Source organism: Neophocaena asiaeorientalis, unplaced genomic scaffold (assembly GCF_003031525.2).
Source record: "Neophocaena asiaeorientalis asiaeorientalis breed wild unplaced genomic scaffold, Neophocaena_asiaeorientalis_V1.1 scaffold91, whole genome shotgun sequence".
NCBI classification, from domain to species: domain Eukaryota; kingdom Metazoa; phylum Chordata; class Mammalia; order Artiodactyla; family Phocoenidae; genus Neophocaena; species Neophocaena asiaeorientalis.
The window spans coordinates 8,878,672-8,892,506 of record NW_020173198.1 but is presented as its reverse complement, the minus strand read 5'-3'; the positions used below and the strand labels follow the sequence as shown (position 1 = coordinate 8,892,506).

Below are 13,835 nucleotides of genomic sequence, written 5' to 3'. Positions count from 1 at the left end.
TATACCCACTGTGGCCCTCGAGTCTTCCAGCTGAGGCCGTAGGTCTCATGGGACAGAGACAAGCCATCCCTGTGTCTGGTCTCAATTCTGGAGCCACAAAATCTGTGAGCATAATAAATACCAGTGCTTTGAGTCGTGGGGATGATTTGTTACACAGTGGTAGGAACTGAAACACCTTCCCACCCTCCATGCCCATGTTCATGAAGAAAAAGATAACTCAAATGCATGGCACAAATAGATAATCTTTAATGTCAATAAATAGCTCCCCATTATACCAGACAATATGCTGTGGGAAAAGATACAGAAGCATCCAACAGAGAGAGAGATCTATTCTAACTACACTAATTTCTTAGCACAAGAGAAATGACTTTGGTTCACACACAAACACGGAGCGATCCTCAGGGTGTGACGAGGAGGGGTATCGTCTTGGATGGGGGGGTGCAGCAGCCGTGGTGGCCATTTTATTCCCTGTAACTGTCCTCTGCCGGTCTTCTGTGAGTCGCAGTCGCCACGATTCGGTCAAAAAACGTTACTTCTGCTCTATCGTATTTTATTTACTTGACTTACACACACGCTACTGTTACTGAAGGTGGGGTCTTCACAGACAGGGGGGCGCTGGGTGAAACTTCACTGATGGGCGAGGCAGAGAGAAGGGAGTGCTCGGGACTGAGGTCCCGGCCCAGCACCCTGCTCACTAAGGGGACACACAGGCACACACACGTGCTCACCTGAGGGCACACACACCAGAACATCCACGTACGTACCCACAGGGAGTCCCCAGAAGAAAAGCTAACACAAGGACGAGTTCAATTAAGCCAGGAGGGCCTTCTTACCCTGGAATAATTTTTGTTGCCGTTTGGTTTCTCCAAATAGTCTAATCTATTTATCACATCCACTAAAGAGAAGACAGAGTACTTAACACTTCTGGGGAAAGGTACCAGGTTTGAAGAACCCCTAGGAACAGCAGCCCATTCAGAAGTCACCCAGTGGGTATGCATTTTGGGCCTATGGGGGTCAGGCCTCCCAACACTGGCCAAACTCTTAGAAAATTTTGTCTCAGTGGAGGTTGGCACCTCTGGGGAGGCCCTTTCTCTGGCCTGAGGTTGAAAGTGCATTTTGGGGCAGGGGGATCCACAAGGGCAAGCACTTGCCCGTAAGTCTCACAGCAGAGCCCACTCGGCTCTTGACCTATGGATGGGACTTCTGGAAGGTTCTCAGGCCTCGCTCCTTGAGGGAGGCCAGTTTGTGATCAATAGCTTCCTTTCAGTTCTGAGAGGAGCTGTGTGTGTGGCGGTGAGTGTGTGTGCGGATGTGGATGTAATAGTATACATATATGGCATATTTTTTGTCCTAAGTTTTCTTCCTTTTTTCACAAATGAAAGCTGCCTTCCCCGCAGCCCTCAGGTCACCTCCAGCGAGGCAGGCGACACACGGTCACACTCGGCCCGGGACCGCAGGCTGTGCCACTGCTCCACGGCCGTGCGGTGGGCGCTGAGCATCCGCTGCCAGTGGTTGGATTCTGAGGGGCCCGAGGAGTACTGGCCGATGACGATCCTCCCGATGAAGTCGTTGCTGCTCTTCATGTTGTGGCCGAACACTAGCCAGAGGGGCGAGAGGAGGAGGGGGCAGGACAGGAGGCAGGAGCGAGACAGGGGCGTTAGTCTCCAGACTCCTCAACTGTAGATGCGAGGACCTTGTTTTCAGGACACTGTTACTTTTAACCATGAGAATTCCCTGATTCCCTCATCATCCTCCCACGAGTCCCTTGGCTGCAAATTTAAGCTTCTGACTCGTAGACTCACCACACTGTCCTCAGGGCACTACAGCCGGACAGTCCTGGTGGAACTGCCAGCCACCACTGGAGTCCAGCTGAGCACTTAAACCAGGCTTCTCAAGCCCGGCACTGTTGACACTGGGGCCTGGATGATTCTTTGTGGGGCATCCTGTGCACTGTAGGATGTCCAGCAGCACCTCGGGCCTCTACCCACCAGATCCCAGTAGCACCCACCGCCCCCAGCTGTCACAACCCCCGAGTCTCCAAACACGGCCTGGTATCCCCAGGGGGTCAATTCATCCCAGATAAGAACCACTGGGCCATGGGGCCAGACATCCTAGGTGAATCCTGGCTCTGTCATTCAACAGCTCTGAGACCCTGAGACAAGCAAAGGAGCACCTCTGGCACTCAGTTTCCTCCTCGGTTACACAGGAATCTTAACAGTATTTTGAGAGCTTTCAGTGGGATAATGCACACTGTGCCTGGCACTCAGTAAGTGCTCAATAAACACTACACTGCTCTTTCGATCCTCAATTTCTACCTCTTGACCTTTTACAAACAGGACTTAGGCAACAGAGGCAAGTTTCCTGAGAGAAAGGGCTCCAGCAATTTCTCCTCCCCTTGTCACACTGCATGACTCTTTGGAAGGCTGTTAATTCCCATGCAAGCTTAATTTGTGTCTTTCAAGCCTAATGAGATAGTTAGCTTGATTTATCTTTCCAGCCGAGTTCTGCCTAATTCCTTATCTGCATGTGGGTAGTCCAGGCATGCCATCTCACTAACGGGGAAGCAGGCTGTGTCTGTGTTACAAATGAAAGACTACAGAATGGGGACCATCACAAATTCACCCAGCGTGAGCAGAGCACAGGCAGGCTGGATCCCAGGAGGGATGCCCATTATCAAACAAACCAGCTAAAAGATGCAGCCCAAAACAGAGCTTGAATGCTAACAAATCTCTGTTTCTCCCTGTGGGGCTCACATCAAGAATTCCAAACGTAAAAATATGGGGAAAAAAAGAAAAGTTGGAAAACAAAAACAAAAATCCCATCCATTGTCTTTAAACCCAAAAAAGACCTAGAGTGAACCAGGCTAAGTGAAACGCTGTGCCATCTCCATCAAGTGTGTCCCGTACCTGTCAGCTCCATGAACAAAAATTGGACCATGTATATTTTTTGTACATTTGGTAAAGTGTTCACTATGCATAGGTAGACCTTATTTATATGAAAATCCCTTACGGAAGAGAAAAATTAGGAAAAGAATCTTTGCTTAATAAAGGAAATTGCTGAGAAGCTCTCTGATGCATCTTTAAAAAAAAATCCTTTTTGAATAGGTAACATTCAGGACTCTTGAACTACACCTAGTGGGCAATGTAAGGTTTAATTTTCACCAAATGAAAACAAGTTACCAGAAGTCCCCTTCCCCGTGGGCCTCAAATCTAAAGTAAGACATTAGGAGACCATTTCAGGCCCCATTTGGTTTTCTTTCCTGGGGGCAAAATGTTCTGTCTTCCTCTGCCTCTCCAAAGCTCAAGAATGAAAATGCACAAACATCCTAGTCAATAGGTGTAGGTTTTGCTTCCTTGGCAAGTGGTTCTAAGAAAGGAAATCTCAAAGGTTCTCAGGCACTGTTGGTGAAAGAGGAAGCACGTTCAACTTTTGGGGGAGGTTCGCAGTATCTGCTCAAAATAAGAATGTCATTACTCCAGATCCAGCAATTCTACTTCTAGGGATCTGTCCCATAGAATTATCTGCACAAATGGACAAAGATAAACACCCAAGAATTATCCACTGTAGCAGGGGCTGGCAAATTAGAGCCCTCAAGCTAAATCTGGTCTGTACCGGTTTTTTGTAAATAAAGTTTTACTGGAACCCAGTCAAACCCATTTATTTACATAATGCCCGCAGCTGCTTTTGTGCTACAGCAGCAGAGTTGAGTAGCTGCAGCAGAGACTGTGTGGCCTGCAATGCTGAAAATATTTGCTAGCTGGCCCTTTACAAAGAAGTTCACCAACCCCTGCTCTAGAACATCATTTGTGAGAATGAAAAATGGAAATAGCAAAAACACTTCATGATGAAGTGTGGCTGAGGCTTGTTGGTACCCTGCCTGCCCCCTCAGCCCACCCCAGAGGCTACCCATAGCTTCTGTTGCTGGCATCCTACCATGAGCGCCCGGTGCTCTCTGCCTGGGACGTGCCAGTGTATGCTGACAATGTGACTTTCGGTAGGGGCCTTGGACCACTCAATAGAAACTTGACCTCTGAAAAGGCTGGGGACTAGGGTCAATCCAAATCCTAGACACCAAGCCTTCAGTGCTCTTCCCTGGTTGGTGATCCTCCGAGCATGCTGCCACACATCGTTACTGGGAGAATTAAGTGCTGTCCATACACAACTGGAAACTCACGGCTGGTCTCTCCTGGACTCTGCCTTCTGCTGATTTGGGTCTGTATCCTTTCACTTCAATAAACCATAACCAGGAGTATAACAGCTTTTCTGAGTTCTGTGAGCCCTTCTAGAGAATCACTGAACCTGACGGTGGTCCTGGAGCCCTCCCGAGATGCAGTTACCCACGCATCAATCGTCTTTGACTGGGGGCTTCCCTGGTGGCGCAGTGATTAAGAATCTGCCTGCCAATGCAGGGGACATGGGTTCAAGCCCTGGTCTGGGAAGATCCCACGTGCCGTCGAGTAACTAAGCCCATGCGCCACAACTACTGAGCCTGCGCTCTAGAGCCCGCGAGCCACAACTACTGAGCCTGTGTGCCACAACTCCTGAAGCCCGCGTGCCTAGAGCCTGTGCTCCGCAACAAGAGAAGTCACAACAATGAGACGCCCACACACCACGATGAAGAGTAGCCCCCGCTCGCCACAGCTAGAGAAAGCCCGTGCACATCAACAAAGACCCAACACAGCCAAAAATAAATAAATAAGTAAATAAATCAATTAATTAATTAAATAAGTTAAGAAAAAAATCGTCCTTGATTGGCCTGCCTCCCTTCCTGGTCTCACTTCCCCAGCCTCTTGTTGGTGTTTCCTGGGATCACCTTCCTAGTAGCCTGTTTGCACCCATGTCCTTGTCTTAGGATCAGATTTGGGAGCACCCAAACTAAGACTGGAGAGGACTAATTATGAGTTTTCTTTTTTTACGGTACGCGGGCCTCTCACTGTTGTGGCCTCTCCCGTTGCGGAGCACAGGCTCCAGATGTGCAGGCTCAGCGGCCAGGGCTCACGGGCCCAGCCGCTCCGCGGCATGTGGGATCCTCCCGGACCGGGGCACGAACCCGTGTCCCCTGCATCGGCAGGCGGTCTCTCAACCACTGCGCCACCAGGGAAGCCCAAGAGGACTAATTAAATAATTTCTGATGTGACAACACCATGGAAACCAGAACCATGGTAAAAAATGAGACAGACCTATATATACAAGATGGAAACATCTCCAAGACATATTGCTAGGAGACAAAATCAAGTTGCAAAACAGTATATGTAAACACAATCTCTTTTTGCTTAAGAAAATGTTAACATATAGAATAGAAAATAGTATCTGGAAGAATATTCACAAAATTGTTAAGAGTAGCTCTCTCTGGAGAGAGGAAACAGAGAACTTGACACTTTTTCTAATTATTATATAAGTATGTACAGTTTGAACTTCTTACTAGAATATATTATTTTGGAAAGAAAACAAAGGAAAAAATAAGTTCATATTAGAGAATTAACATCGAAATTACCAGAAGGGCAGAAGGATGAATGGAAATCTGATAGCCTACATTCCTTATCCCAAGGTGCAAAGTAACTTGGCTTGGTAAATCACTCAGCACTTGAAAGGTGGTCGCTCCTCAGTGATTCAGCCCTTCTGATGGGAAGCAGTTGCTGCTATGGCCGTCTGACCTAATTGGCAGGCTTTGGGACTTGCAAATCACTTGGTAAAGTTATGGCAATCTTAACAGTCTTTTAAAAAACATACATTTAAAATGCAAATTATAACAAGCGGAATAAAACTAATGACTTCTATCATAAAATTTGCCTGGGAGAGTATCAAGATTTGCCATCATTGTAAATGCTAGGGAGTGTGAGAATAGGGAATTAAGACTGGATATTTATTGAATCCAGAAAGGGGCTCAGAGACAGGAGACCAGATACCCCTGACCACTCCACTTTGTAGATAGGGAAGCCAAGTCACTAAGCAAGCTGGTGAGACACTTGCAGCAAAAAACCTGTAAAGGAAGCAAATTCCTCATAACTAGATCCCTACATTTCTCCTCTTTAGAAACAATAACATCCAGGAATTTTGCTGTGAGGCACCCCAAATATCCGCACTGGCTGTTATGGGGGACTCGTCTTACTGCAGTCAACAGTATATACCTGCAAAATGTATAGGCTCTAATTTACCCTCATCATCTGGAGGGAACTTCAAAACAACCTTTACAAACCAGAGAGTGACAAAAAGGCACAGATGTCAGCAAGGACGTACTGTATAGCACAGGGAACTGTGCTCAGTATCTTGTAATAACCCATAATGGAAAAGAATCTGAAAAAGAATGTGTATGTGTGTGTGTGTGTGTGTGTGTGTGTGTGTGTGTATAACTGAATCACTTGGCTGTACACTTGAAACTAATACAACATTGTAAATTAACTATACTTCAATTTTTAAAAAAAGGCATAGATGTCACAAAGTCCATGCACCACAAAACCTGTGAAGAGGGCACCTCACATTTCCTCTTAGATCCTATTTACTCTTCATGGCTTTAGACATAATTCAAATAAACTTGGTCATATGGTTTCCCCATCTGGAGTAATTAAAATGAATCTGGTAGATTGTGACTACCAGACAGATACCAGAACTTAAAAAAGTACAACAGAACCAGGGTTATTTGGTGAAGGGGCAAACAACCCTTTTCTCCTTCATAGAGCCCGGGGAAATTCACTGTGTGATCATTTATTTTTATAATTAAGATTCTGAATCAGTGAGAAAGCTCAACGTCCTGGTTAATGGGTCAAAGGAAGTACAAACAGTTTTCTATCAAACAGTTAAAACTTTAAAGCCTTTTTAAAAAAAAAAATCAATTTATTTATTTATTTTTGGCTGCGTTGGGTCTTCGTTGCTGCCCGCTGGCTTTCTCTAGTTGTGGCGAGCGGGGGCTACTCTTCGTTGCGGTGCGCGGGCTTCTTATTGTGGTGGCTTCTCCTGTTGCGGAGCACAGGCTCTAGGTACACAGGCTTCAGTAGTTGTGGCACACGGGCTCTAGAGCGCAGGCTCAGTAGTTGTGGCGCACGGACTTAGTTGCTCTGCAGCATGTGGGATCTTCCTGGACCAGGGCTCAAATCTGCGTCCCCTGCCTTGGCAGGTGGATTCTTAGCCACTGCGTCATCAGGGAAGTCCCTAAAGCCTTTTTTAAAGTTTAAGGGGAACGCGTTTGGCGAGTAGAAAATTTACTCACACAAAATCCCTTTAGTGCCCCTCCCCCAGTGATCAGAGTACAGCACCAGGCATGCCAGGAACGTGCTCTGTGCCCTGTCACACTGTCCTCTCTCTAACCTCGACAAACCTCATGCACCTTGACGGCTACAGTCTCCAAGGATCACCCTCTGTGTGGGCCAGTGAGTCACTGAAGTCCAGCTCTATCCTCAGACGGGGCGTGGACACACCTGGCATATTCTACTTTCTGAAATTTATCTCTAAAGAATCACCAACATATTGAAACCATGTACAAGCCCCTGCCTCCTTGTCATGTTGTAGCAAAAACAGAAATGAGGTTTTTTCTTTTCTGACAAACAAGGAAAATAAAGGAACAATGGGTAGGCTAGGGAAACAACATAAAACTGGCCTGAAAGAGTTAAGCAATCCTAGTTTTACTTTAACTGTTACTTGTCCTTCACGAAGCTAACTCCTTAAACACTCTCTGACTCATGTGAATTACATCCTGTACCTAGTCTTTACATCCCCTACACTCCCTTGTAACAATTTACCCCTTGTAGCATTCTTCATTTCAGAAAGGTCACCAGTCATAACCCACAGATGAACAGACCTAATTACTGGGTTGCCTGACGCCAGCTGTGACTGTTTTAACTTTTTGCAAAAAAAAAAAAAAGAATACAAGGCTGTCACTGCTTTGATCCTTATCATCTATCCCAGATCTCAGACTATAAGACCTCTCCTGGGACTCCACTGGTGGTACAGTGGTTAAGACTCCGTGCTCCCAATGCAGGGGGCCCAGGGTTCGATCCTTGGTCAGGGAACTAGATCCCACATGCATGCCACAACTGAGAGTTCCCATGCCACAACTAAGGAGCCTGCCTGCTGCAACTAAGACCCAGAGCAACCAAATAAATAAAATGTCGAAGAGAAATGCACACTTCGATATACATCCCAAGGAGGGGAAAGAAAAAAGACCTCTCCTAATTCCCTGAAGAGGGGGGCACAGTTCTTGAGGCGCTAGCCTGCTGTGTTCCCCTTTTGTCCGGCAAAGAATAAAGCTCTTTCTCCTCCAAAACTCTGTCTCCATATCTTATTTCAGCATCCGTGTAAAAAGAGCCCATATTTTGACATCAATATCTGTCTGCTTCTGTGGTGATGATTGCCATGGCAATTCAGGTTAGGGAACCACAACTGGCAAAACAAAAGCATGATGAGAGGCACCGATGGGCTCAAGGCTTTCAAGGAACATGGAGCGCACCACTGCTTTACGAAGCACCTACTATGTGTATGGCCCAGGGCTAGGCATATCACATGGATTAACTCACTTAATCTTCATATCAACCCACTAGAATGGGGTTTCTCACCCTCAGCAGTGCTGACATTTGGGGCCAGATGGTTCTGTGTTATGGGGGCTGATCTGAGCACTGCAGGATGTCCAGCAGCACCCCTGGCCTCTGCCCACTGGATGCCATTAGCAGTCCTCTCCCCAGCTGTGACAACCCAAAGTATCTCCAGACATTGCCAAACATAATCCACCCCCTCCCCTTCCACTGCTCTAAGGCAGCTGCTGTCACTGGCCCATTTTACAGCTGGGGAGCCAGAGGCCCAGAGGTGCAGGGAGATCCCTGCTCCAGTCAACATCCACGTGCCCTGAGTGAGTCAGGGGCAAGTTGAGGCTTTCACGTGTTGAAATGTGCTGTAAAAATGATTTTGTTCTTTCCCACAAGAGCTAAACTCCTTTGGTTGCTAATTTAGTTTGCCAAGGCAGACGGTTCTGGAAGGGAAGCTGGACGACTTAGAGTGTGGGTGTGATAAACACTGCAAATGAAAAGGAAAGAAAATCTTGATCTTTAGCAGTGGGAGCAGACTCGGCAGCTGCCCAGTTTGCAGGTTTTGCAAGGTGCTGCCCCCACCTGCACAGAGACCCCCGCCTCACGGAACCCCACCTCGTCGCTGTCCCCTGCAGTCCACCTCCGGGTGCTGGATTGAACGTGCTCCCGCATTTCTGAAAAAGCTGCACTAAGCTACCAAAACCCATCCTAGCTGTTTCACAGTCCTCTTGAACTTGTCACTCTGGAGGGATCCCCACACTTCAGCAGGCTGTTCGGGAGTGATCTCAGCCCTTGGAGGAGCCCAAAGCAGTCTACACGCCCCTGCTTCCTCCCCTTCCCCCTCCCCACAGGCCACTCCACAAACGCACCCATATTCTCTTTTCAACTTTTGCAAAACTTCCTCAAATTACCGTTGGTCCCCTGCATCCGCAGACATGGAGGCCATTTCATATAAGGGACGTGAGCAGCCACGGAGTTTGGGATCCAAGGTGGGTCTGTAACCAACTGCCCGCAAGTACCTCTTGTTTCTTCTCTCTGGAACCTAGAAGCTGTTTCAGGTTTTTCTTTAAAACCAGGTAGATCATATCACTTCCCTGGGCCTCGGTTTCCCCATTTACACAATGAGTGGGTTTATGTAGGATTTAGGGTCCCTTTCAGCTCTGAGATTTCTTCAGTTCCAGTTTCATCCGTGATTTAAGGGTGACGTCGTTCATGCTTTCTCGGCTCACAGCAGCTGCATGGACGGAATTTTTTCTCCATGTTTTTCCTTCTAATAGTCATCGTGACAATTTAGATAGCAGTATTACAATAATTTAAAATCAGCAATGCCGAATCCTGACATCTTTATACTAGGCACTGAGCAAAGTACTTTATATACATTTTTGACTTAATCAACACCACCATCCTATTAGGGAAGGTGCTATTTATACACCCATTTTGCAGATGGGGAATTAGAGGCTCAGAGGGCTTAGGAGGTTGAGTGTCCAAGGTCACACAGCCAGCATGGGCATAGAACGAATTGAAATTCAAAGCTCAGCATCATTTCTCCTCCTTCTGTCTCAGAAAGAAGAGACTTCTCACCCATTCCCCCCTTCCACTGACCCTGACACAAGACAAAGACAAGATTAGGAACAGAAATATACACAACAGGTCCTCAAGTCAGCATGTCAAGGAGAATGGCCCTAAAACCCCCTCATGACAGTGCCGTGTTGGAGACCTTTACACCATCTCTCTGGGGTCCAGCAAGGTCAGGTTAACCTCCAACATCTGAATGGATGGCTGCTTCTTCAGGGGCGCAGCAGACAAGGAAGTTGTCTTATGTTTAGGGACACTGATATGAAAAGTATAATAATACCAGCTAACATTTATATAGAGCTTATCATGTGCCAACCCTGTTCCATGGACTTTGGATACACTAAATTATTTAGTTCACACAACTCTATTTACAAAGAGAGTACTATTATCTCCTTGGGCCTAGAGGTCACACACTGGCATCATGGTCTGCCTCCCTGAAGATGGACCTGGAGAAAACCCTAAGCAGGCTTCGGTCATCTGGGTGAAAAATTCTGGGATCCCAGTACTCAGAGGTGATCTGGAAAGGAAGATGTGGGCTCCAGGTAGGCACATCTCCTTGTCTCCCTGGACTCCTTGCCTTTAGACCCCCTCAACCCATTTAAAGTACAAGGCCCAGGAACACCTAAATAGACATTTCTCCAAAGAAGACATACAGATGGCCGAGAGCACATGAAAAGATGCTCAACATCACTAATTATTAGAGAAATGCAAATCAAAACTACAATGAGGTATCACCTCACACCAGTTAGGATGGGCATTATCAGAAAATCTACGAACAAGAAATGCTGGAGAGGGTGTGGAGAAAAGGGAACCCTCTTGCACTGTTGGTGGGAATGTAAATTGATACAGCCACTATGGAGAACAGTATGGAGGTTCCTTAAAAAACTAAAAATAGAATTATCATATGACCCAGCAATCCCACTACTGGGCATATACCCAGAGAAAACCATAATTCAAAAAGACACATGCACCCCAATGTCCATTGCAGCACTATTTACAATAGCCAGGACATGGAAGCAACCTAAATGTCCATGGACAGATGAACTCATAAAGAAGATGTGGCACATATATACAATGGGATATTATTCAGCCATAAAAAGGAATGAAATTGGGTCATTTGTAGAGACATGGATGGACGTAGAGACTGTCATACAGAGTGAAATAAGTCAGAAAGAGAAAAACAAATATCGTATATTAATGCATGTGTGTGGAACCTAGAAAAATGGTACAGATGAACTGGTTTGCAGGGCAGAAATAGAGACACAGATGTAGAGAACAAACATATGGACACCAAGCGGGGAAAGGGGGTGGTGGTGGTGGGATGAATTGGGAGATTGGGGCTGACATATATACACTAATATGTATAAAATAGATAACTAATTAAAAAAGAAGACCTCTTTAAGTAATAGAAGACGTGAAGAGATGAAAAATAAATAAATAAAATAAAAAAATTAAAGTACAAGGCCCAGGGTAGAGGCCACTTTTGCCCAGGTCTGCAGGCAATGATGGCTTAAAGGGTTGGGTTCCTTTAATCCAGCGGTTCTCAGCTGGGGCCAATTCTGCCCCCAAGCTTGGCAATGTCAGGAGACATCTGGATTGTCACACTGCGGATGGGGGGTTACTACCGGCATCTAGCGAGTAGAGGCCAGGGATGTTCCTAACCATCTTACCCTGCACAGGACGGCGCCACGACAAAGAATTATCTGACCCCAAATGTCCACAAGTGCCAAGGTTAAAAATCCTGCCTTACGGGAAAAGCACGCATTTGGGGGTTTCCCTTCATTAACACCCAATCCATTGTCACCAAAGGAAAGTCCCTGTGACCCAAGTGGCTACAAAGATCTGCAGGGAAAAAGAGCTGGGAGGGGAGAGGGAGGGAGAGAAGTCACCTCTCTGAGATAAAGAGGGTTTGGGAGCTCAACAGAGAAGAAATTCCAGAGCAAATTCAGGGCGAGAGGAAATGGGGAGTGGGGGGAGGGACTGCTGAGAATGTCGCTGTGGCTTATGCATCAGATCTTCCTTGCCCAAGAGAAAGAACTCAAGATTGCAATCTGTTTTAAAATTCCTTCGGACCACGGCCGGACTACTTCTTGGTGTCTGTGTGGAAACTGAGCCATGTGGAGCCTGCGTTTACAGGGATGACATGTGGGTTGAAGAATCACGTTCAGATCTGTGTGTGGATCACACTGTCTAGGAGGAAGCATTTAAAAGTGTGACTGTAATGTAATGTGCTTGCTTTTACATGAACAACTGAAACTTACACGTCTCAATGAGGATCATCTTTGTAATATTTGTTTAAGAGATGCTGGCATTGCTTTGGGAGAGAACGTTCACTGCAAACTGTCTTCCGAGCTAGTTATACGACACCCACTTGAGCTTTAGAAGATGCCCCTCGTCTTCTAAAATAACTGAGAAAATAAAGGAGAGAGACCACGAACGTGAGAATCACTTGGAAGACTTTTAAAAGTATCAGTGCCGGGGCCTCACCCCAAGAGATTCTGTTGATTGGTTTAGGGGTGGGGGACTGGATGTCCGTGTTTTTCAACAGTTCCCCAGGTGAGTCTCATGTGTGGTCAGGTTAGACACACTGTATTAGAAGCAGATCAAAATATCCACTGGACTGGTGGCTTAGCTGGGGAAAAACCCCACACGTTTGGTGTCAGAAATGTTATGAGTAGAGAAAAACAGACAGTTTTTTCTTTTCACTGTGTTCCAATAAAACGTTATTTATAAAAACAGGGAGTGGGCCAGATTTAGCCCATGGGCTGTGATCTGCCAATCCCTGATCTATCTAGGGCAGTGATGTTCAAAGTATAGACCCCAGAACACCAGCTTCAGCATCACCTAGAGCCCATTAGAAATGCAAGTTCTCAGGTGCCATCAAGGATCTACTGAATCTACTGGAGATCTACTTGTCCTATATAATTTTTCCTTATTCCCCAACAGAGTCTCTTTCTTAACCTTCAATGTGGGTCAATGCAGCAACTGTCTTGAATCCTAGCTCAAGACGAGGTGTCAAATCCTAGTGATAGGTGGAGGCCCAGCTGGGATCCAGCCAGAGTGACAGTGGTAGAGCTGGGGTTGAACTCAAGTCCTGATGACCTCCTGGGTCCCTACTCTTAACCTCTCTTGGCATTTGCAGCATTCTAAATCATGCTTTGAAAGAAATGCTGCTGATTTGGATGGGCACATTCTAGTATGTTTAAATATCACCCTACTTTTAGAATAGATACATAAATTGTTGTATAGTTACACACTGAAATACTATATTAAAAATGTGATGAAAGGGGACTTCCCTGGCGGTCCAGTGGTGAAGACTTCGCCTTCCAATGCAGGGGGTGTGGGTCTGATCCCTGGTCAAGGAGGTAAGATCCCACATGTCTCGCGGCCAAAAAAACCAAAACATAAAAAACAGAAGCAATACTGTAACAAATTCAATAAAGACTTTTAAAAAAACGTGATGAAAAACCACAAGGAGACATAATTATATGAATAAATTTCATAAGGATGATGTTGAGTGAAGGAAGTGATATGATTCCACTTACACAAAGGTCAAAAAGAGACAAGATGAATGTACGATAAGAAAAGTCAGCACAGTGCCCCCTGGGGGAGGGAGCAGTAACTGAAAAGGGCACAAGGAAGTTTCTAGGAACTCTCTTGTTCTTGATCTGAGTGCCAGTGACATGGGTGTGTTCGTTTTATAAAAATTCATGCATTGTATCTTTAAGACTGATGCACTTTTCTATA

The 13,835-nt window shown here is 46.1% G+C and overlaps 1 protein-coding gene across 2 annotated transcripts in view; it reads right to left on the bottom strand.

Moving 5' to 3' along the window:
• Positions 1 to 237: 237 nt before the first annotated feature.
• The window catches only part of SYT17 (synaptotagmin 17), an 82,352-nt gene continuing 68,754 nt past the window's right edge, over positions 238 to 13,835 (bottom strand). For both annotated transcript variants that reach the window (XM_024744553.1, XM_024744552.1), the window contains exon 8: positions 238 to 1,597. In XM_024744553.1, the coding sequence (XP_024600321.1) occupies positions 1,401 to 1,597 (197 nt within the window). In that variant the 3' untranslated portion in view covers positions 238 to 1,400. The remainder of the gene's footprint in view (positions 1,598 to 13,835) is intronic.